General features: G+C 45.3%; 1 protein-coding gene across 1 annotated transcript in view; it reads left to right on the forward strand.

Annotated features, from left to right (window-relative positions):
• MYO1A (myosin IA) overlaps nucleotides 1-14,775 on the forward strand; it is a 26,553-nt gene extending 11,778 nt beyond the window's left edge. Inside the window, exons 12-27 of the mRNA XM_006897604.1 lie at nucleotides 1,142-1,207; nucleotides 1,544-1,648; nucleotides 3,591-3,653; nucleotides 3,822-4,022; nucleotides 4,182-4,408; nucleotides 4,711-4,911; nucleotides 5,176-5,269; nucleotides 5,641-5,790; nucleotides 5,927-5,995; nucleotides 6,361-6,435; nucleotides 12,294-12,428; nucleotides 12,861-12,967; nucleotides 13,636-13,768; nucleotides 13,943-14,095; nucleotides 14,244-14,371; nucleotides 14,652-14,775. Coding sequence (XP_006897666.1) covers nucleotides 1,142-1,207; nucleotides 1,544-1,648; nucleotides 3,591-3,653; nucleotides 3,822-4,022; nucleotides 4,182-4,408; nucleotides 4,711-4,911; nucleotides 5,176-5,269; nucleotides 5,641-5,790; nucleotides 5,927-5,995; nucleotides 6,361-6,435; nucleotides 12,294-12,428; nucleotides 12,861-12,967; nucleotides 13,636-13,768; nucleotides 13,943-14,095; nucleotides 14,244-14,371; nucleotides 14,652-14,775 — 2,031 coding nt within the window. The remainder of the gene's footprint in view (nucleotides 1-1,141; nucleotides 1,208-1,543; nucleotides 1,649-3,590; nucleotides 3,654-3,821; nucleotides 4,023-4,181; nucleotides 4,409-4,710; nucleotides 4,912-5,175; nucleotides 5,270-5,640; nucleotides 5,791-5,926; nucleotides 5,996-6,360; nucleotides 6,436-12,293; nucleotides 12,429-12,860; nucleotides 12,968-13,635; nucleotides 13,769-13,942; nucleotides 14,096-14,243; nucleotides 14,372-14,651) is intronic.
• The last annotated feature ends 8,254 nt before the right edge of the window (nucleotides 14,776-23,029 follow it).

Genomic DNA, 23,029 nt, shown 5'->3' on the forward strand with positions numbered 1-23,029 from the left:
CTGGAAAAGGTCAAACCAGGCTACTCCTTGGAGGCAAGGATTCTAAGGCTCCGTCTGACATACTTTGGACATGTTGTAAGGAGGGACAGGTCCTTGGAGAAGGACATCATGCTTGGTAGGGTGGAGGGACAGCGCAGAAGGGGAAGGCACCCTCTGAGGTGGATTGATTCAGTGATTTGGGTAATCAGGATGGGTGTGTCGGAGACGGTGTGATTGGCACAGGACAGAGCAGAGTTTAGGGCTGTTGTACATGGGGTCGCTCTGAGTTGCAAGAGACTCGACGGAACATAACAACATCTATTTAGAATGTGTTACTGGTAGGCAGCAGTGTAGATAGTGTTTGAGTCAAGGTCTGGGTAGATGTTTAGCCCTTTGGAGATTTTATTTTCTTCATCTGTAGCATGGGAATAATTATACCTCACAGAGTTACGAGGAGCTAGTGGGCAAGTAGTTATGCTACCAACCCAAATCTGCTAGCTACTCAGAGGGAGAAAGATGAGCAATCTCTTCTCATGAGATTTACAGTCTCTGAAAATCCAGTGGACAGTCAGCTATGAATTGGTTTCAACACCATGGCAAAGATTTTTATTATAGAGTTATGGTAAGGATTAATGAAATGTAGACATAACATTGTAAAATGTCTTACAAATGTAAGGGTGGTTAATATTCTGAGATTATTTTAGTGCCTTTCTTCCCCATAATAAACGGAAAAATCAAACCAGTCCAGGTTAAATTGATTCTGCCTGACTTATGGAGATGCTATGTGTATAGGAGCAGAGCTGTGTTTCACAGGTTCTTTAGTGACAGATTTTTTTGAAAGTAGTTTGCCAAATCTATCTTCCATGGCACCTCTGAGTGAACTTGAACCACTAAACTTATGACCAGCAACTAAATATAAGCCATTTGTGCCACCAAGGGAACCCCTACCCCATACCAAGAGAGCACACTTCTGAAACATGTTTTAATTGGCCTTTTCCTCTCTCCTTGCTTGTTGACCGGCATATGGAGGAGGAAGGAGAAGAGAATCACAACAGTTCCCTCTGAGCTTGGTCAAGTTTGCCCTAGTTCTGTTTGCCGCTTACGCCAGCTCTGTGCATCTCAAAAGGGCCTGTCTTCAGATTACTCTTCTGTTCCTTTTCAGGTGGGCACTGGCGAGAAGAAGAAGGTAATGGGGGTCCTGGATATCTACGGCTTTGAGATACTCCAGGTAAGGGAGTCTTGCCCCACCTCAGCATTCTACTTCCTAAAGGTTTGAGGTGGACAAAGCAGCCCTGGTGGCACAATGATCAAGTGCATAATTGCTAACAGAAAGGTCTGTGGTTTGAACCCACCAGTGGCTCCATGGGAGAAGAAGCTTGGTGATCTGCTCTAGTAAACATTACAACGCAGGGAGCCTCCTGGGGCATCTCTTTTACAAGGTTGCCACTGGTCAGAGTCGATGGCATACAGCAACAGAGGTGGACAAGCTCAAAAGGAGGAGATGTGAGAGAGGGGTAGAGGGACTCGGGCTGAGCTGCTCTCTAACCTGTGTACCCTCCCTCAGGATAATAGCTTTGAGCAATTTGTGATCAACTATTGCAATGAGAAGCTGCAGCAGGTGTTCATAGAATTAACCCTGAAAGAGGAGCAGGAGGAATACAAGAGAGAGGTAGGTAAACACAGTCTTCTCCATATTGCTTCCTTCTTAAATGACGTCTAAGATATATGTGCCAGATCTTTCTCCTTGATCACAATTTTCTCTCAGCTGTTTCCAGATGGCAACACAAAGGACAGAAAGTTCCCTTTGCACAGCTGAACGTTTCAGCACTGCCAAGTAGCCTAATTCTCTGCTCTCCGTGGCCTGCCCCTCCTCCATCCAGCTTCTTGCTCCAGAAAGGCCAGACTGATGGATGGGTGTGTGTGTGTCTGGAGAGTAATGACAAGGAGAAAGTGACAGCTAGGCTTGGCCTATGGCAGACTGCGAACCCAATTTAGAAAGGACATTCCTCCTGGGCCTGGCACCCTACCACATCCCTTTCTTTGCCCTTCTCAAAGTTCTCTGACTCCTCTGCCTCCTTTGGGAACCTGGCAGCTGTGGCCATCCCCTCTTGGCAACACCCTAATCCCTGATTTCGTCACCAGAAGTACCCTATGGCTCAAAATTTCCACACTTCTTCTCAGAGTTGATGAAACCCCTGTCTTCTGAGGATAGGTGTTAGAAAGGCTCTCTGACTGAGCTAGTTCATCCCAAAATGAATGGCAGTCTTACTCATCAAAACCCTCCCACGAGTGTTCCCTTGTGCACTCGCTCTCACGAACCTCTAGGACAGAACTTGGAATGTGGTCGCAATGTGTGCAAATGGGTTTTCAGTTGTTTTGCATATTTTCATTAAAAATATTTAGAGGATCAAATAGATTATGCATTCTCATGCTTCTAAATTCAAGAGATCTTATTAAGAAGGTATACTGAGCTGCTTTCCTCTTACCTCTGTCCTTGTCCTCTTAGTTCCCTTCCCCCAAGCACAGCAATCAAAATGCCTCCTTCCAGAGGTGTTTTGTACGGGAAATCTGTAAATCTAATTTTGCTACAAAATGTATGCAAATGGCAGCAAATACACTTTGTTCTGCGCTCTACTTTCATCACTTACCAGGAGCTCTCTCCATATCAGTATGTAAAGATTTTTTATTTTTTTGTAACAGCTGCATAAGATTGTAAGAATGTCATAATTCATTTAGTCAGTTGGGAAATTATTGTTTGGATGAATTGAGAGGGCAACTTGACTTAATTCAAAAAAGGAAGAGAGACTGGTGTGCAGTCAGGAGCTAGTCTACCTGCAGAGCTAATACCCAGCAAGTTCCTAAATTAGAGAATGTATCTATATGTAATTATTACTATAAAATCTCAGAGATGTTATGCAGAACAGTATTTTTCAAAGCACGGTCCTGACCCAGTAGACAGCATTGCCTGAGAATGTGTTAAAAATGCAGATTCTCAGGCCTCACTCAGACTTGCTAAATCAGACATTCTGGGGCTGACGCCCAGCAAGCTGTGTAGAGCCAGCCCTCCAAGGTGATGATGATGCATGCTCAAGTCTGAGCATCAGTTATGGTCCGTTTTGAACCTGTGTCAGGTTAACTCTATTGTTTGATGAGCAGAAAGCTTGGATGCTTGGGCAGAGGTCTAGTAGGGTGGTGCTGATCTGGCCCGTCACTTGCTCTTGGACTCAGGTTTTTTTGTTCATTTTCAAAATAATATGACAGTTTGTTTTATTCACGTACACATGGATCCTTCTCCACTGCTGCAGTGGGGTGATCTCTGTCACAGAGTCCTCAGCCAACATGCCGCCCTTCTTTCTCCACCCTGCCTTATCTTCTCTGCCCTCACAGCTGCTCTGGGTCCTCCCATGCGTCTGTCCACCCATCCCACAAGTTCTACACTAGTCATAGGGGAATGAGAATGTAAACAGAAACCACACCAAAGGACCCTTCCAAACTATGGGCTTTTCTGATGATCCCTTGTGATGTGGTTGAAAGGAGTGACTGATAGGAGTGAGACCAAGAGGACTTGTCTTGCATCCACTCCCTCTAATTGGTTGCGTCTCCTGCACCAGGGCATACCGTGGACAAAGGTGGACTACTTCGATAATAGCATCATCTGCAACCTCATTGAACATGTGAGTTATATTTCTTTTACCTCTGAGACATCCCTTCCAGACAGCTTAAACATCCTGCCCCACCCTGTAAGGAAGGCAAAGAATGAGAAGGTTGTGGGGCGGTGGTGAGAGGGTGGGCATTTGGGAGACCACGTCTGGCTTGGCCTGATCTTGTCCCCCTGACTTCAGAATCAGCGTGGCATCTTGGCCATGCTGGATGAGGAGTGCCTGCGGCCTGGGGTGGTCAGTGACTCCACCTTCCTCGCGAAGCTGAACCAGCTCTTCTCCAAGCATGAACACTATGAGAGCAAAGTCACCCAGAATGCCCAGCACCAGTATGACCACACCATGGGTCTCAGCTGCTTCCGCATCTGTCACTATGCGGGCAAGGTGATGTAGCAGCCTGGGGAGGGAGGTGCAAAGGATAGGACCTGCGACTGAAGACAGTGAGGGAAGGGCTGGGGGAGATGAAAGTTAAGAATATTTTACCAGGGGACATGGGAGAGCTAAGTGCTGAGACAGGGCTATGGAACCTCCAAACCCCTACAGGTGACGTACAATGTGACCAGCTTCATTGACAAAAATAACGACTTACTCTTCCGGGACCTGTCCCAGGCCATGTGGAAGGCCAAGCATCCCCTCCTTCGATCCTTGTTCCCTGAGGGTGATCCCAAGCAAGCATCCCTCAAACGTCCTCCAACTGCTGGGTCTCAGTTCAAGGGCTCTGTGAGCACACTGATGAAGAACCTGTATGCCAAGAACCCTAACTACATCAGGTAACATGCTGGGCACACAGGAGGGTGTGGTGCCTCCATGCAGAGTCTGTGCACTACAGAACATGTCCATGGGGAGGGCGTCTCTGGAATAAAGGGATCAGGATTTCTTTCTCATGGAGAACAGAGATAGATGAAAAGCTGAAATACCTAGAAGAAGGGAAATATCAGCCTTAGGTAATATCAGTAGTGAATGAAACTTAGAAGACCAGCATATTGTCTTCATCTGAAATATGTTAACTAAAGGCTGTACTGGCCAAGGCGTCAGCTACTGAAGCCCAGGCCTCACCCTCCCTCCAACCCAGGTGCATTAAACCCAATGATCAGCAGCAGCGTGGCCTGTTCTCGTCAGAGCTGGTAGCTACCCAAGCTCGGTACCTGGGGTTGTTGGAGAACATAAGAGTGCGACGGGCAGGCTATGCTCACCGCCAGCGGTACGGGACCTTCCTGGAAAGATACCGGATGCTGAGCCGGAGCACCTGGCCTCGCTGGACCCAGGGAGAGCAGTAAGACCCAGTGGGGAGATGGAGGAGCAGGGGAGGCCCTGAAGGAAACATCTCTGGGGAAGAGACGAGGAAGGGATAATGCCATCCACATCTCCTCAAGTTTGCTGAATGGGTATGCGGGAGAATGAATTGACTCATTACTTTTTGGAGGTTCTGTGGTCTGTTTTGGATCCTGAACCCTCCCTCTGCACAGTGAAAAAGGCCAGGAGGAGGATCCTCTGCTGTAAAAACTGTCTAAAATGTCCCCTCATCTGCTTCCTGCAGGGAGGGAGTCAAGAAGATCATGGAGGAGATGAATGTGGCCTCGGGAGAACTGGCCTATGGGAAGACAAAGATCTTCATTCGGAGCCCCAAGACTGTGAGCTGGAGAATATATTTGTGTTTGTTGGGGTAGCAAGGTGGAGGAGTGAGAGGCCTGAATGGATGGTGAGAAGATGATCTCATTGCAGGGCTTTATCCCTCAGACCTGAAATCCTGGGCTTCCCACTTCTGCTTGAACTTGGTTATTGCTTGGTCCCTGAGTGCCTCTCCCTGAACCTGATTTTTCTAACAACTGCCACATTGCCTGCCACAGCGTTACATGTCAGTAGATGCTTGTTGACTGAATGGATGAACAAGTTAACTAAAACCAGAATGGTTCAGTGAAGTGCAGATTGGAAGCCTCTGGTACTATAGGAGGTGGTGGAGAGGGCAGCTCCCCAGACTCTCTGCCTTTCCTCCCCTTCTCAGCTTTTCTACCTGGAAGAGCAGCGGCGCCTTAAAATCCAGCAACTGGCCACACTTATCCAGAAGATGTACCGAGGCTGGCGCTGCCGCACCCACTACCAGCAGATGCGCAAGAGTCAGATCCTCATCTCTGCCTGGTTTCGGGGCAACATGGTATCAGCTAGCCCCAAAGCCTTGTCTCCCTTCACTCTAATAGAGAGAGTGGGGAGTTGGAGAGCTGGTTCAAGGGACAGAGCTGGGTGGGCAGATCCACTGATGAGATTTCTAACAGGCCCAATGTTTTCTGCAGCAAAAGAAGCTTTATGGGAAGATAAGGGCATCAACACTGTTGATCCAGGCATTTGTGAGAGGGTGGAAGGTAAGGAAGAAAGGGGGTGTGCTTCTGCACTCCTGGTTTCTTCCCCCATAAAATCCCTTCTGCATTGTTCTGACTACTTGGGAGCAAGTCCTGGCTGCATCCAGAACATAGCCCTGTGTGATGGCCCATCTGTGTGTCTGTCTGACTATGTGGCTGTGAGCTAGGGCATTTGTATACGTGTCTGGTGGGAGTGAGGCTCCCTGCCTTCTGTTTTCAGTGTTCTCTTCACTGCTGGGGTGTCTGCCTTTGCTCCTGCCAGCTACAGCCTCAGCTCTTTATCTTGCTCTACTCTTGACTTGATTGAAAAATAGTAGGACCTGTTCCTCTAGATTCTGTCTGTGTTCTTATTGACTCCTTTCCTGTAGGCCCGCAAGAATTATCGAAAATATTTCCGGTCAGGGGCAGCCCTCACAGTGGCAAATTTCATCTACAAGAGCTTGGTAAGTGATGGGGACTGAGGGTGTGTAAAATCAGTGCAGCCAGTGTGAAGGCCATGGCATCTGACGACATCCACTAGTTCCACAAGTAGGAGGATCTTCATCCACAACAGCAACAGTACAAAACCACTTCCTACGAGCTCAGACATGTCTCCACACTCTTGTAGCCTCTTCTATCAATTCTAACACCAAATGTCCCTCTCATGATTGTTGATACGCTGTTACACAAAAAAGCTCAAATTCATTGCTGTCCAGCTGGAACTGACTCATAGCTGACCCTCTGGCAGGTTTTGTGGTTTGTGGGGGTTTTTTTTTAGGTGGGGGGGTAGACACTCTAAAGTGCACGAGACGAGATTGGTCATCTTTCTGCCGTAGAGCCACTGGTGGATTCAAACCACCAGAAAGCCATCACCTTTGGCTTAGTAGCAGCCCTCTCTACAGACTATGCCACCAGCGCTCCTTCTATTACTCTATTGCTATATGTTGCAATCAGTGAACCTAGCAATTTGTTCTGGCCATACTCGCAATGCATACATAGGCAATACTAACGGTTATGGTGTTTATTAAAAGAATAGTTCTCTTTTTCTCTTTCATTGCCCTTGAGTTGGAACCAACTCACAGCTGACTTTTTAGTGGGTTTTCAGAGGCCATAAATCACACGGGAGAAGATTGGCCATCTTTTCCCCATGGAATAACTGGTGAATTCAAACTTCTGGCCATTGAATTGGCAGTGCAACGTTTTATTCAGGGAGCCACCAGAGCTCCCTGTCAGAGGTGTAAGAGGTTACAGTTCAGGCTAGAAACAGGATACAGCTCTTGAGACGGAACAGCTTCTCAGTTATGCTTGCAAGTCCTCTGACCTTCAACCTCACTGGGTCTCACATGAGACCCTGGGCCAGTGTTACTCTTTTAATAGTACCAGATACGGTGCTTAACCCAGACCCTCCCGCCAATGAGCTAAACGAAGGTTCTCAACCCTCTCTCTGTGGAGCAGCAGTTCTGGTTCCACTGTCTCATGTCAATCTTTGTTTATTGCCACTTCTGCTCTTGTTGATGCTGCTTATGCTGTCTGGTCTGGAACTCAATGCAGAACATGCTGCATTCTCTGCTTCTTCTTGATGGCAACAAGATTCTTGTTTTCTGTCTCCAAACCTGCTCAATTTAAGCCCGATAGAATGGCAAAACTGACCAATCCCCTTGTTAGTAGTCTACACATGTTGTTTGCATGTTCCCATCCCGAAGGTGCTATTTATCTAATTAACACTGTTAGTGATCTAGTCCCCTTGATGGAGCCACAAACAACCTACATTTGTGTAGTCTTACCCAGCCATGTAGTGAAAAATCAAAGCGGAGAGAGGGAAAAGGTTGAAAGTGGAAGATGGGAAGTTTGAGGTGATTCAAAGCTTTCTCATAAGTGCTTCCTTGATCTGTGTGTAGTTAGATCCTAGAGAAGAGGGGGTGGTTTAGCTGTTTTCAGGAGCAGCCCCAGTGCTCAGGGCCCATCAGCAGAATTAGAGACTATTCTAACTTGAATGGACGTCCCAGGCGACCTCAGAGCAAGGAGTCCCAGCTCAGGAAGAAACTCAAGCTGAATGTTTAGCTATGGTTGAAGAGGTTAAACAGCATTGATAAGCAGAGCAAGAACATGTGTAGGTTTCACTAGCCCTACATTAAGAGCTACATTACAGGGTTGGGGGGAAGCAGAGCAATGAAGCAGTGATGGTTCAGTGGTTGAACTTTTCTCACCTTCTTGCTGGATCTGGGTTCAATTCCTGGTCAATGCATTCCGTGCATAGCCCTCTCCTACCTATCAGTGGAGATTTGTGTGTTGCTGTGATGCTGAACAGGTATTAAATACAGTTTCCAGATGAAGAAAGACTAGGAAGAAAGGCCTGGTATCAGGAAATGTCAAAACTATGAATCACAATGGTCTGATCTGCAAATGATTGTGAAGATGATACAGGACTACGCAGTCTCTTTGTTCTGTTGTGATCTCCATGTGTCCAGGGGCTGACTAATACCTACAAGGGTGAAGAAATTATACCTTTACTTTATCCTTTCTGAAGCTATAACAGGAAGGTCAGAAGGTTAATCTCAGGAAAGGCCTATTTTCATTCTGAAAAACTCAGGTTAGAGTTGGCAGGAGGAAGCCAGGGCAAGGTCTAGAGACATTTGAACTATAAGCTGTTTCCAGCGGGAGGAGACCGAGCCAAGTGATTTCTGAAGATATTCAGCAAATAGCAGCAGAGCTTCTGATTATAGAGAGGGAAAGCAGATAAAGAGTGAGAGCAGTACTTGCCATGTAACCTCGGGAAAGGCCAGAGAGAAGAGGGAAGAGCAGGAGAACTTGGGTCAAGGGTTGGATTTGAATAGTAGCTAGGACTTGGGCTAACTGTGCTGTTCAAATGTGAGACTCATTTGCATGGAGCCCCTCTTTGTTGTTGGAGAAGCTGGGCCCCTTGGTGGTGTCCTGAGCTCTGAGCTTCTTCCTCATTTCTCTGAGCCTTTCTTGAATCCTCCTCAATCCTCATGGGGTCCTATCTTCTAAGCCTTTCTTTCCTCTTTGCCATCAAGTTGAAACCAACTCATAGCTCATCCTTCAATGAGTTGACTCTCCAGTGGGTTTCAGAGGCTGTAAAGTGCACAAGAGAAGATTCTCCGTTTTTCTCTTAATGGAGCAGCAGGTGGATTTGAACCACCTACTTACCATTTGGGTTGATAGCAGAACTCCTTACCCTCTAAGCCACAAGTGAGTCCAAGTCTTTTTTTTTTTTTACGTTTCCTGATCTCTCGTGTGTCTCCAGCATGTCTGCTTCCATGGAGCACATGCCCTTTTGCTGCATACCAGAGACCTGTAATCTGATTTTGCTTTTTTCCTCCTCACTGAACACCTTCTACCTTTTCTTTCAGCTGCATATTTTCAGGCAGCTGCTGAATGTCAACCCAGAAGTTGCTGGAGTTTAAGATTTTGACTAATATTTTAGTAAATCATAGCCCTGAGTAAGTATGCAGGGGACCTGTGGTCATGGATTCCCAGTGTTTCTATGTCTAATGATAGTACCTACCAATATCTGAGCACTTCTGTTGTTCTAGGACCACTTTCTATACATTAATTCATGTTGTAATGCTTTCAACACCCCCATAAATAGACCTTACCCTTTCCCCTTATTTTGTAGGTAGGTAAAAAACCCAAAGCTCAGAGAGGTTAGAAAACCTGCCAGAGGGCTCAAGGTTGCCAAGTGGTAAACCTAGAATATAATGTATCGGATTCTACAGTACCACTGTCTAGTTAACACTGCCTCGAAAGAAAAGTCGGGTGTTCTTCTGAAAACTCAGTCCTTGAATACCCGATGGAGCACAGGTCTGCTCTGACACACATATGTGGCGTTGCTATGAAAACTGAAATGGGAAATACTGCCACCAACTAATACGGGCAGGACCTCCTTCTTTTCTATTTTTATTTTCTTAATCTAATGGCTCAGAAAATTGTGGTGGATTAGTGGTAAAGAGTTGCCCTGCCAACCCAAGGGCATGGAATTCACATCCTGGGTATTCTGGGGTAGAAGGATGGGCAGTCTCGTCCTATGCAGTTAATTGCCTCTGAAACTCCACTGGAGCGTCAGCTAGGAGTCGATTTTAACTAGGTGACACCTAACAGCAGCAATTCCTCAGTAAATATGCATACTGGTAGCATATTGCGTTAAATGTTGAGCTGCTAACCAAAAGTTTGGCAGTTTGAACCCTTCAGCTACTTCTCCAGAGAAAAGTGAGCAATTTTCTCCCATAAAGGTCTACACTCTTGGACACCCAATGGAAAGTTGCTGTGAGTTGAGATTGAAGCAGTGGGTTGTTTCTTCCCCCACCCCCAACTGTTTCCATAGGTGTAATGGGTTGTTTCTTAATGTCTTAGTAAAAACTTTTTCTAAAAATGCCAATCATTTGGAAGTTTCTATGATCCTGTAATTTTTTTAAATACCTTCAATAATTTTACTCTATAAGTAACAGGGATAGCTAGTATATTCTCTGGAATTTATAAGAGTCCTTGTTCTAGACTTGAGGAGACCAAATAGTCAGATACAATGGGTGAAACTTGATTGGATCCTGGAGCTTTAGAAAAAAAAACAAAGCCATTAAGGACATGTTTAGAAGTTTGTAATGAATATATGTACTGATGATATTATGATTGTATTTGGGAATGTTCTGGTTCTTGGGAAATGCATAATGAAGTTTTAGAGGGAAAATGCCATGATATCTGTAGCCTATTTTAGGATGGTATGTGTATGTATGTGTGGGTTTATATGCATATATTCATGTGTTTACACATACATGCCTGAAAGAGTAAGCAAATTGGACAAGATATTAAAATTATCAGTTGGTGAGTTTAGATGAGGTATTCATAAATATTCATTGTGTTGCTTTTCTAACTTTCCTGCAAACTTAAAAACTTTTAAAATATAAGTTATATTACGTTAAAAGGAAACTTAACATGAAACGATGTTGCCCTGCTTCTCAAAGTCCTCTAAGTTCTGTATCCCTCAGAATCAAAGTCAGTTTTTACGATCACCCACCGGAGCCTTGGTGATCTGCCCAGATCAGCCCTGAAATTGTCACATCTCTTTCTCAGTTTACTGCAGCCTCCCCAGCTTCCTTTCTGGTTTTGGAACCTGATACCACTCATTATTGCGTTAGGCCCTGCCTTATCCATCAAAGCAAATATCATAATTGGACATTATATATGTATTTGCTTGTGACCTATCTCCTACCTCACTTTCCAGTAAAGAATAAGTTCATTGAGAATAAAGATTTAGCTTCATTCATGTGTAGAATAGTGCTGGACACAGAGGAGACAATCAATCCATGTTGTTGAAATAAGAAAAAAATACTCAAGACCTGGGATACTGCCTTCCAAGGACTCATTGTTTAGAAGAGAGAGAAGACCTCTGAACATATAGCTGTAGTATGAAGACAGACACTCAAGAGAATCAGGAAAGGTTTTGAACTGAATCTCAAAGGATAGATAAAGTGATGATTGGCAGAACTGAGCTAAGAGTATGGAATGAGATGCATGAAGAGAATGCATGGGCTGGGTTGGAGGCATTGTGTGTTTGGTTGTAACTTAGAATATAGGGGATCCTGTAACATGAGACTGGGTTCTAACTGAGGAATTTGAATGCCAGGCTATTTGAACTTGAGGTATTTGAACTTGAATCAGAGAGGAGATTTGGTGCCTATCCAACAGGCAGGCATGGGTGTTGTTTGTTGTTGTGTGCCGTTGAGTATCCTGCTCTATCTCTAGTCTCACACTCCTGTTCAGGCAGGAGATTACTTCTTTGTGTCTACTTAATAAGCTGAGGCGTGGATACTAGGTAACAACCATAGGCAATCTTGAGCTGATAGAGTAGGGAAGCTGCTGCTGTTTCTTGTCAAGTCAGAGCAAACTCATAGGTGACCCTCCGGCAGGTTTTCAGAGGCTATAGATTACATGGGAGGAGACTGCACAGCCTCCTGTGGAGCAACGGGTGGACTCGAACCATGTGCCTTTAGCACACCTTTCTACCACTTGGCCACCAGAGATCCCTATAAAGGAAGCTACAGGAGCAAAATATTGAGGCCAACTTTTATATTGTTTTTTCTTATCTCACTTCCCTAGGTAGCTGGTCTCTGGTTGGAACCAATCCTTCTCTATCTCCAGTCTCCCATTAGTGTTCTAGAAGGAAGATTATTTATTTCTGTCTACTCAGCTTCACGTGTTACTTCCCAGTTAAAAGGTTATGGGTGATCTTTTAACCTGCAGAATCTGGGTGTGAGTTTGCCCGTCAGGGAGTGTCTTCTCTCATCATTCCACCCTTATTTTCATCCAGGCACAAAAATTCCTCCTGGGGCTGAAGAATACTTTGCCATCCCACAAGGTCTTGGATAAAACATGGCCAACTGCCCCTTACAAGTATTTCAACACAGCTAATCAGGAGCTACGTCAGCTCTTCCATCAATGGAAGGTGAGGGAGATCCAGGGCAGCGTCTCCTGGTGGCTGCACACCTCTCCTCTCATTTGTCCTTTTATTTAGGAAATACTCATTGAGCACCTTTCTGAGAGTAGGCCCTGTGCTGTGTGCTGGGCCTGCAGTCTTTGTGGTGCTTCTAATAATGACTGCTTCCACTAATTGGTCTCCTCTCAGTTCCTACCCTTCTCTTCAGTGTTCCTCCGGCCTCTGCCCTCTCCTGAAATGACTGGCAACTGTCCTTTTCTCTGTACCTCTTCTGTCATGTGTCCTCTACTATCCTCTGGTCCCTGTCCCTCGCCTGTGTCTATCAACCCCTGCTCCTTCCCTGACAGTGTCCTTGCCTTCCTTTCTCCCTCCCTCCCCTAGTCCTGCCCTGCCCTTCTCAACCCACAACCTTAGCTCCTGCCCTCCTCACCCCCTCCCCAGTGCAAGAAGTTCCTGGATCAGCTGTCTCCAAAGCAAGTAGAGGTCCTGAAGGAGAAGCTTTGTGCCAGTGAGCTGTTTAAAGGCAAGAAGGCATCATACCCCCAGAGGTGAGGCCCTCTCAGAGCCTGTACAGTGAATTCCTTTAAGTACAAGAGAAGATTTCTTCAGTAGAGACTTCCCACTTCCTCCTAGACCAAGCTGGTCTCAAACTTTTATGTTCTTCAGAATCACCTGCAGGGCTGCTTAGGACCCAGATTGATGGGTCTTCTCCTCAGTTTCTGATTCTGCAGGGCTCAGGGTGGGTGGGATGGGGTATTGGTGGGACCTAAGAATTTGCCCTTTTCTTTTGTTTTTGTTTGAGTTTTATTGAAAATACACACAGCAGTGCATACAACCACTTGCCAATTCCTACTTGTACAATCCAGTAACACTGGTTGTGTTTTTCACATAGGTTTCTCTATCAATTGACCTTGATTTACAATCCTGTAACCTGTAAACCTGTGTTTTAGTTACTATTGGAAAGTAAAAGAATGAAATGTTCGTGATGAACTTATTCATTTAGCTAAATGTTTTTTTAGGTTTTTTTTTTAAATTTGCTTTTCTTATAAATTCACAGATGATTATTGTTATTATGTTTGTGGTTGGGGACCACCAAGGACTGGGGGATTAAGAGGGTGGGAGGAACAGGAGAGGGACTCTGCAGGGAAAGTCCAGGACTTTGGGGATCAGTAATGAAGACCTTGTATGCACAGTACACTCTCCTGTGTGTCCTCAGTGTCCCCATACAATTTCGTGGTGACTACATTGGGCTGCAAGGGAACCCCAAACTGCAGAAACTGAAGGGCGGAGAGGAAGGGCCTGTCCTGATGGCGGAAATTGTGAAGAAGGTCAATCGCGGCAATGGCAAGGTGAAACTCTGACTCCTGAGCTCCTCCAGAAGCCTTGGCCCCAGCACTCCCAGCGGCACCTGGAAGCCAGGCTGGGGGCTGCTCTGGATTTTCATATACTTTAACCTCTAGCTCTGAATGAAGTGAGGTGGGGTGAATCCCTGCCTTTCTTTATCCTTTCCTGTTCTTTTCTAGACCTCCTCTCGGATTCTCCTCTTGACCAAGGGACATGTGATTCTCACAGACACCAAGAAATCCCAGACCAAAACTGTCATTGGGCTGGACAGTGTGACTGAGGTGTCAGTCACCAGCTTCAGGGATGGACTCTTTAGCTTGCACCTGAGTGAGGTACTAGGGCTGAGCCAGCATAGGACCGGGGACTGAGAACTTAGTAGTTTCCTGGGGCCAGGGGTGACAGGGACAAGACTCCTCATCCTCTGATACCTTCCCTTTGAAGAAAGTGGATCCCTTACCTGGTGTTCTTCCCTCTTTCTAGATTTCATCAGTGGGCTCCAAGGGAGATTTCCTGCTAATCAGTGAGCATGTGATTGAACTGCTGACCAAGATGTACCGTGCTGTGCTGGATGCCACACAGAGGCAGCTGCCAGTGACAGTGACTGAGAAGTAAGGCTGCAGGCTGAGGGTGAGGGTGGGTCTAGGGCAGATGACCAAGCTGTTGGTCATTGTGACCGGGAGAATTGATGCAGTCAGAAAGTGGGGCATACCATGTCAGGGCAGGCCTGAGAAATGTTTCTTGCACCTCTGCCCCCTCCAACTTCTCTGCTGGAGATCCTGGAGCAGGAACTTGCCTCAGAGAAGGGAGGAGGAGCCATCATGAAATTTGTGGTGGTTGAGATTAAAGGAGGTAAAGGGGCTAGCTTTGTTTGCCTGTTTCCCTCTCCAGGTTCTCAGTGAAGTTCAAGGATGGCAGTATGGCCGTCAAGGTCATCCAAAACCCTGGAGGTGGTGGGGACGGCAAGCTAAGCTGCAAGAAGAAGGGGGGTCACAGCTTGGAGGTGACTGTCTAGGGAGGCAGGAACTTTATGCGGTGACTGCAGCATCTTCCTCCTGGACCAGCAGCCACGATCCTTCCACCCACCCTTTTTGGGAATGTCTCATATCTAACACCTCTGAGCATGAGACTGGGCTTGGAGACTGAAGAACACTTGAAGAGGAGACCCTTTCTTCTCCCTCCCAAACCTTTCTATTCCTTTCCTCTAAAACCAGTGTCCCCGCCACCCTCAGCCTCTGCCTTCTAATAAACATGTGACTTCTGATGGCTTGGTCAGTTGGAGAGGGTCCCAGTTCCCTGATCTCACCCAATTGCATTTAAGCTGCCTCCCTCCTTTCCCTGTCCCTAGGCTCCTTGGAGCCAGTTAATGCAGATAATACCAAAGGCAAAGAAGGGAAATTGTTTCTGAACTCCTTGACCGGCTGAGCTCTGTTGAGGTTTGGAGAAGCTGGGGGCAGGGCAAAGGGGGGAGTCAGGAATGGGGCTCAGGCCTCAGGTGGCCACTGGGCTGATTCATTATGTGTGTCCCTGGAGAGAAGAAGTGAGGATCCCTGTCTTGTTGGAAACTAGGAACTTTTGGAGATTTTGCCTGAAAAGAGGCTTAAGGCCAGAAGGCTCACAGAAGCAGAGGTAAACTAGTGAAGCCCCCTGCACCCAGGAGCACCACTGCTCCCATCCCCAGGCTAGTCACTGGGATGCTCATACTTACCTCCCTAGCATTCAAGTTGCCAGGCTGCTGCCAATAGCTTTCCTAGTTTCTTTTCCTCCCTAGTCTTTTTATTTATTTTATTGTTACTGAGAATATCCACAGTGAAACATACACCAATTTAACAATTTCTACATGTTCCATAGTACTGAGAGGCAACAATGTCAGTCTAGAGACTAATGTGCACCTGATCCACCCATGGTCTTAGCAATTACTTACTATGCATCAGAGAGCTGGATAATGGCCAAGGATGATAGAAGAAGAATCGTTGCCTTTGAGTTGTGGTGCTGAAGAAGAATCTTAAACATACCATGGACCACCAAAAAAACAAACAGGTCTGTCTTGGAGAAAGTGAAACCAAATTTCTCCGTGGAGGCTAGGATTTTGAGGCTCTGTCTTACATACTTTGGGCATGTGACCTTGGAGAAGGTCATCATGCTTAGAAGGATAGAGGGACATCGTAGGAAAGGAAGACCCCAGATGAGATGGATTGGTACAGTAACTAAGGCAATAGGAGTAGGTGTGTTGAAGTCAGTGAGATTGGTTCAGGGCAGAGCGGGGTTCAGAGCTATTGTACATAGGGTCGCTATGAGTCACAGGAGACTTAATGACACATAACAACAACAACAACATGTTCAAATTAGTAACATTGATTGAGTTGTGTAATAATTCTCACCCTCCCTTTCTGAGTTAGTTATTCCTTTCTTGTTAACATTAACTCACTGTTTTCTATCTTGTTGTTGATATCATCAATTTGATCTCATAGGTAGCTCTTTAAAAAGCATAATGTTCAAGATGTTGTTGTTATGTGCCATTGAGTCGCCAACACCACAATTTGAAGGCATCAATTCATCTGTCATCCTTAGTCATTGTCCAGCTCTCTGAAGCATAACAAGAATTGTGAAGACCGTGGCCTGGACTAGGTGCACCTTAGTCTTTAGACTGACATTGTTGCTTTTCAGCACTCTGGAGAGGTCCCTGACAGCAGATTTTCCCAGTGCAATTCGTCTTTTGATTTCCTGACTACTGACTGTTAATTGTGGACCCAAACAAGCTGTAATTGCTAATAACCTCAATCTCTTCTCCATCATGGTGCTAGTGGTGAACACCATCTATCATTGGCCCAGTGGTGAGAATCTTTGTCTTCTTGATTTTGAGCTTCAATCCATATTGAAGACTATAATCATTGACCTTCTGCAGCAAAAGCTCCAGGTCTTCTTCAGTTTCAGCAAGCAAGGTTGTGTCATCTGCATAATGTAGGTTGTTGATGAGTCTACCTCTAAGAAAGAAGAAGAAGAAGAAGAAAAGACCAACATGGATGTCAGAAAAGACTCTGAATATATTCAAGATAGACTTTTTTTTAACTATTGTTGTTGTTAAGGGCCATTTAGTTAACTATGACTCACAGCAACCCTATGAACAACAGATCTCAACCTTGCCCTATTCTGTGACATCCCCTCAGTATCTGATATGCTCAAACCCATTATTACAGTCACTGGGCCAATCCCTTTTGTTGACTGTCCTCTCTTTTTCTGACCCTCCACCTTTCTCAGCATGAAATAATTTTCCAAGGACTGACCCCTCTTAACAATATACCCAAAGTATATAAGGTGAAATTTCCCTACCTTTGCCTCTAAGGAGGCACTTCCTCCAAGATAGACTTGTTTTGTTTTGTTTTTTTTTAGTTCATGGGATGAACTGAACCAACACCACAACTCAGAGGTCTTCTGTCATCCTTATCCACTGTCCACTGTCCAATTTTCAGATGCATGGTAAATAACTAAGAAGACCATGCTTGGGTTGGATGCGCCTTAGACTTTGACTGACATCCTTGCTTAGCACTTTGGAGAGGTCATTAACATCAGATTTTCTTAATGTAATTAATCTTATCACAATTTCTTGACTGCTTTTCTGTGGATGTTCTTTTTTTAAGAAGACTTCAGATGATATTTTTGGGTTAAGGTTTAAATATATTCAGTGCAGTAGTTTCAGGGATTTAACCAGCCTCCATGGTACCAGAAAGACTGGAGTCCATGAGAATTTGGAATTCTGTTCTGCAGCTTCCCCTTTGCCATCATTTATTTGAATCACTGTCCTGCAGCTGGGGTCTGCAGCCGGTGGCATATGGACATGGAGAGGTGCCCCCACCTGGATGCTCCCATCTCTATGATTCCATCTTGCCTTCTCTCTTGTCTTTGTGAATTTTCCTGTCATCATCATTATCTTTTTCTCTGTATCCAGCTGCCGTGTATCATACTCATTGTCCCTGCTTGTTGGGCTCTGACTAATAGTATTTTGTGTAATGTGTTAGCTGTTTTATACCACCCTTCACTCCAATTTTCTCATACACTATGGCTTATCCTGGGCTCTCACCCTCCCTTTGGGAAGCAGGCAGCTCACGGATTTGTAGTATTTAGATATGTTCTCTGTGAGAGGTACAAATGGCTGCCTTTGTTTCTGTCTATGATCTCTCTCCTCCTCTCCCCATCTCTTCCCTCTCATGCCTCCTCTCCTTGACTGAGTTCATTGTGCTGTGAGGCTGGGGTCTCTCTGTACCTCCATCAGCAGGCAGCTCACGGCTCAGGTAATCATGCTGGTGGGAGCCCTGATTAACTTCTCTCCTCAGCTGCAGATTAATCTGGTTGTCTGTGCACAAGTTCCAAAGTCTCTGTCACACCCAGCTCTGAACATAGATGGCCGAGGGGCTCAAGCATTTCTTGCAGGGCTATGTTCAACCTTCTCCCACCCCTGCAGCCCCCCTTCCTTGACTTCTCAGAATCAGGCGATCCTATCAGGAAGAACAGGAGTTGGAGTAGGAGGGTAGCTAGCTTCCTCGCCCCCGCTCTCCCCTCTCATCTCCTGCTCCCAGGGCCCAAATTGTCGTCACTTTCCCAGTGAAGTGTCTGGTCATTTTCAGAAGCAATTTCAGAAGAATATGCAGCTGCTGCTCCCTCTCCGGCTTTTCCTTTCCCAGGGCTGAAGTCACCGTCAGCTTTGTGGGCTGGCTGGGTGGGCAGAGGCTGCAGGTCTTGCTGAGTGAAGGTAGTTTAGAGGGGGAGGGGTTCTTCTCCCTCACCTCGACTCTCCCATCCTCTCCTTGTCTTTGCCTCACTTTTGCCAGGAACATCTCTTTTCATACCCTTTTTTCCAGGGGCTCAGTATTCCCATCTCAGATGTAAGCCTGAATGGGTCTCTATCATCTGTGGGTTGAGTTATGTGGTCAGTTGCGCCCTGCTTCTCCTCCCTTCCTCATCCAGCACAGCAGTCTCAAGGTTTCGGTTATTTCAGCCCCTGAGAGATATCCCGGGATCTCCTATACACCAGGTGGAGCCAGGTCCACATCTCACAGCTCATAGCAATGAGCTCAGGCTCCAGTCTTGACTCATGTCTTCCCCAGGCTGAGGGGCTCTTCATGCTCCCTCCTCCGTGAGTTGTCTCCTGACTGCAGGACTTGGTGGTAGACTGCAGAAGCTGCCGTTCTTTTGTTCTGAAATGCTCTCCCCACTCAGTGTCATGCACGGGCATGATACCCTCCTGCCCTGGTAGCCTTCCTCCAGTAACTTGATGAAATCCACATGCATGTCCCCAAGTTGTACACATGGAGTTAACAAGTCCAGGTCACTGTGTGCACACAGGCACGTGCTGGGATGGCCTCCACCCCTATCACCTAGGCCAGCTAGCAAGGCTCATCTCAACCCAGCTCTGCCATCCTTTCCCTGCATGTATCCCAACCTGCCCAAGCAACAAAGGAGGAGACTGCAGAATACACCTTTCTAGAGACCTCAGACCGTAAGTACCAGCACTTCTAGGTCTCTGGTGGTTTAGAAGTAAAGAGTTGTGCTGCCAATCCAAAGGCACGTGTTTTGAATCCACCACTTGCTCTGAGGGAGAAAGATAAGCAATCTCTTCCTAAATGCTTAACTGCTCTGAAAAACCCATTGGAGAGCAGTTCTGACTTAACCATACACAACAACAGCAACCTCAAGGCCAATGACAGTTTTAATATGTGAGATGGGGTCAGGGAGGCAGCTTAAATAGAGTAGGTGTTTCTAAAGAGGTGCTCTGTAGTAGAAACACCTACTATACATGCTCTTTTCATATAATTTATGGCAAGAATTAAAGAGTGAAGTGGTTCACCACCTTTCCAATTTAATTTAGCTTCAGTTCTTTCAAGTCGTTGCTAATCCCAGAGATCAATGGGTGATCAGTTCTCCCTGCCATCTCCAGGCTTCCCCCATCCTTAACTCCAGCCATCCTCTGTGAGATGCTGCATCATCAAAGGACATTATTTATGGTGGACCTTTGCTGGAAGCCCTACTTCACTGGTGCCTGGGCTTGGGGGCAGGGATGGCCAGGGTGGGGGTTCTTGAGGGAGAGACAGAATCCTGGAGGCTTAGGTCCTTAGTCCTGTCTCACTTGTCCCTCCTCCCAAATGTCTCCAGCTGCCTGGGGCTTCCTTTCCTGAATGGGGGTTGGAGAAGGACGTTGTTAAGGTCAATTAGGAACAGCATCTGAGTTTCTCAAAGGGCTGAACCAGCCATACTAATATGCATGTGAATTGCCTCCCCACTTCAGTTCCTCATTCCACTAAGCACTGCCAACACTGAGTTCTGACCCATATTCCCTGCTCACGTTGACATATAATTAGCTGGGTAATGGGGAGCTTTTAATGAGATCCCATTAACTTCTCCTATAATAAAGAGTCCTTGAGAACCCTTGGCTGGCCTTACTCTGAAGAGTCCACATCCCTGGGCGTGTGGGCCTTTCAGAAGCTCCGTAAAGGATCCTATTTTGAAGGTGAGATACAAGAAACTTGGCTCTGTGCTCCTTATTTTATAACAAAATATTTTTTGAGCTCTTTAAAAAAAATTGAGCTCTTTTTTAGATGAACTGTTGTTAGGCGCTACCACGTAAACATTGATTCATAGCGACTCGAAGACCACCACCCATCCACTCCTGCCCCATCCTCACAATTTCTGCCTGATCAAGCCCATTGTTGCAATCATTGTTTTATTGTGTTAATTCATCTTGTTGAGGATCTTTCCTCTCATCCTCCATCTCCTTCCAAAGACTGGCCTCTCCTGATAGTATTCCTAACATATATGTGATGAAGTTTTACCATCCTTGCCTCTAAGAAGCATTCTGACTGCTCCTCTAAAATGGATTTGCTTTTAAAAAATTTTGGCAGTCCATACTATATTCAGTACTCTTTACCATCACCACAGTTCAAAGGCATACATTCTTCAGTCTTCCTTATTAATTGTCTGACTTTCACACAAACATGTGAAGCAATTGAAAATACCATATTTTGAGTCAGGCACATGCTAGTTTTTGTTTTATTTTATTTTTAAAATTTTCTTTCTTTTTTTATTTTTTCTTTCTTGTTGTATACTATCAAGTTGGATCCGACTAGGACAGGAGATTGCTCCTCCTTCTCCGACAGAGTATCAGGTGGATTTGAACCACGTGCCTTTAGGATTGCAGCACAATTTCTTGCCTCTAGGCCACCAGAGTTCCCGCACATGTTAGATTATTTTATTTTTTAGAAAATTTTATTGTTTTGTATCATCAAATCTGATCTGACTGGTATAGGAGGAGATTGCCCCTCCTCCAGCACAGCATCTCCTGGGTTTAAACTGGATGCCTCTGGGATTGCAGTGCAACTCTTTGCCACTAGGCTGCCAGAGCTCCACATGTTAGTTTTTGTCACCCTTGTTCTTTGTTTAGTGCAAGTGGTGCCTGATAGCACATTTAGAGAGGGACATCATGCTGGGTAGAGTGGAGGGACAGCGCAGGAGGGGAAGACCCTCTATGAGGTGGATTGATTCAGTGACTGGGGTACTCGGGATGGGTTTGTCAGAGGCAATGAGATTGGCACAGGACAGAGCACGGTTTAGGGCTGTTGTACATAAGGTCGCTATGAGTCGCAAATGACTCGATGGCACATAACAACAACAGCAATGTATCTTTTGATTTTTTAAAAAAATTGTAACTTTAAAAGAATTTCCATTCATTCATTGTTGCACATTTTCCTCCCTACCCTCCCCCAGTAACTTTTTTTTGGGGAAAAAAAATTCATGGTTGCACTATTTCATTCCTCCTCCCACTCCCGCCCCGAGTCCACTTTATATGCAGCTCTTATTCTGGACTCTTGTCATGCAAATAATACCTAATCATATATTCCTTTTAAACAGTTCTCTCCCTCATCTCTTTCAATGCAGTATACATTATTTCTTTTTTCTTAGTTTCCCCTAACCCCCATGTCAGTTTTGTTTTATAACAATGGCATTATGCAGTATTTGTCCTTTTGTGACTGAGATATTTACCTTAGCATAATGTCTTCCAGGGTCACCCATTTTGTATAATATGAGTTCCTTGTTTTTCAGTGCTGCATAGTATTCCATAGTATACCACAGCTTCCCTATCCATTCATTTGTTGATGGGCACTTGGGTTGTTTCCATCTCTTTGCTATTGTGAACAAGGCAGCAATAAACATATATGTGCATATATCTTTTTGGGTGGAAGTTCTGATATTTTTAGGGTATATTCCCAGTAGTGGAATTACTGGGCCAAATGTTATTTCTTTGTCCAACTTTTTGAGAAAGCGCCATAGTGTCTTCCATAGTAGCATCCTTTTACACTCCCATCAACAGTGAATAAGGGTTCCAGTTTCTCCACAACCTCGACAGCATTTGCTGTTTGCTGCTTTGTTGAATTTTGCTATTGTTACTAGGGTGAGATGATATCTCATAGTTGTTTTGGTCTTTTGATTTTTTTGACAGCTGATTTCATGGATGTTTATTGTGGATCCAAGTAAAACTAAATTATTGACAACTTCAGTCTTTGCTCAATCTATCATGATGTTGTCTTTTGGTCCATTTGTGAGGATTCTCTCCCCCCGCCCCTTGATGTTGAGGTATAATCCATACTAACAGCTGTAGTCTTTGATCTTCAGTAAGTACTTAAAATCCTCTTCACTTTCAGCAAGAAAGGTTGTGTCATTTGTGTAACACATGTTGTTGATGAATCTTCTTCCAATCCTGAGCTGCATTTTTTAATTTGGTCCAGCTTCTGGAATTATTTGCTCAGTGTGTATATTAAATGTGACTAATTACTTTGTTTGGCTCCACAGTCAACACTCTTGGTAACAGCCATCAGGAAATCAAGAGACTAATTGCATTGGGAAATTCAGCTGTGAGTGACTTCTCCAGAGTACTGAAGAGCAACGACATAAGGCTGGAGACAAAGGTGCATTTGATCCGGGCTATAGTCTTCGCAATTATGTGTTATGCATCAGAAAGCTGGACAGTGACTAGGGATGATAGAAAGAGAATTGATGCCTTTGAGCTGTGGTGCTGGAGAAGAGTGTTGAATATACCGTGGAGTGCTAGGACAACAAACAGGCTTGCCCTGGAGAGGGTGAAGCCAGGCTGCTCCTTGGAGTCAAGGATTCTTTTTTTTTTCCCTATATTTTATTAATTTTCATAAACATTTACAGAGATTTTGGGTTTCCATTCATTCATTGTTGCACTATTCTCTCTACCCTCCTCCCAGTTTGTTCTT

The sequence above is a fragment of the Elephantulus edwardii genome, unplaced genomic scaffold (assembly GCF_000299155.1).
Source record: "Elephantulus edwardii isolate Elephantulus edwardi_28Jun2011 unplaced genomic scaffold, EleEdw1.0 scaffold00212, whole genome shotgun sequence".
NCBI lineage: Eukaryota > Metazoa > Chordata > Mammalia > Macroscelidea > Macroscelididae > Elephantulus > Elephantulus edwardii.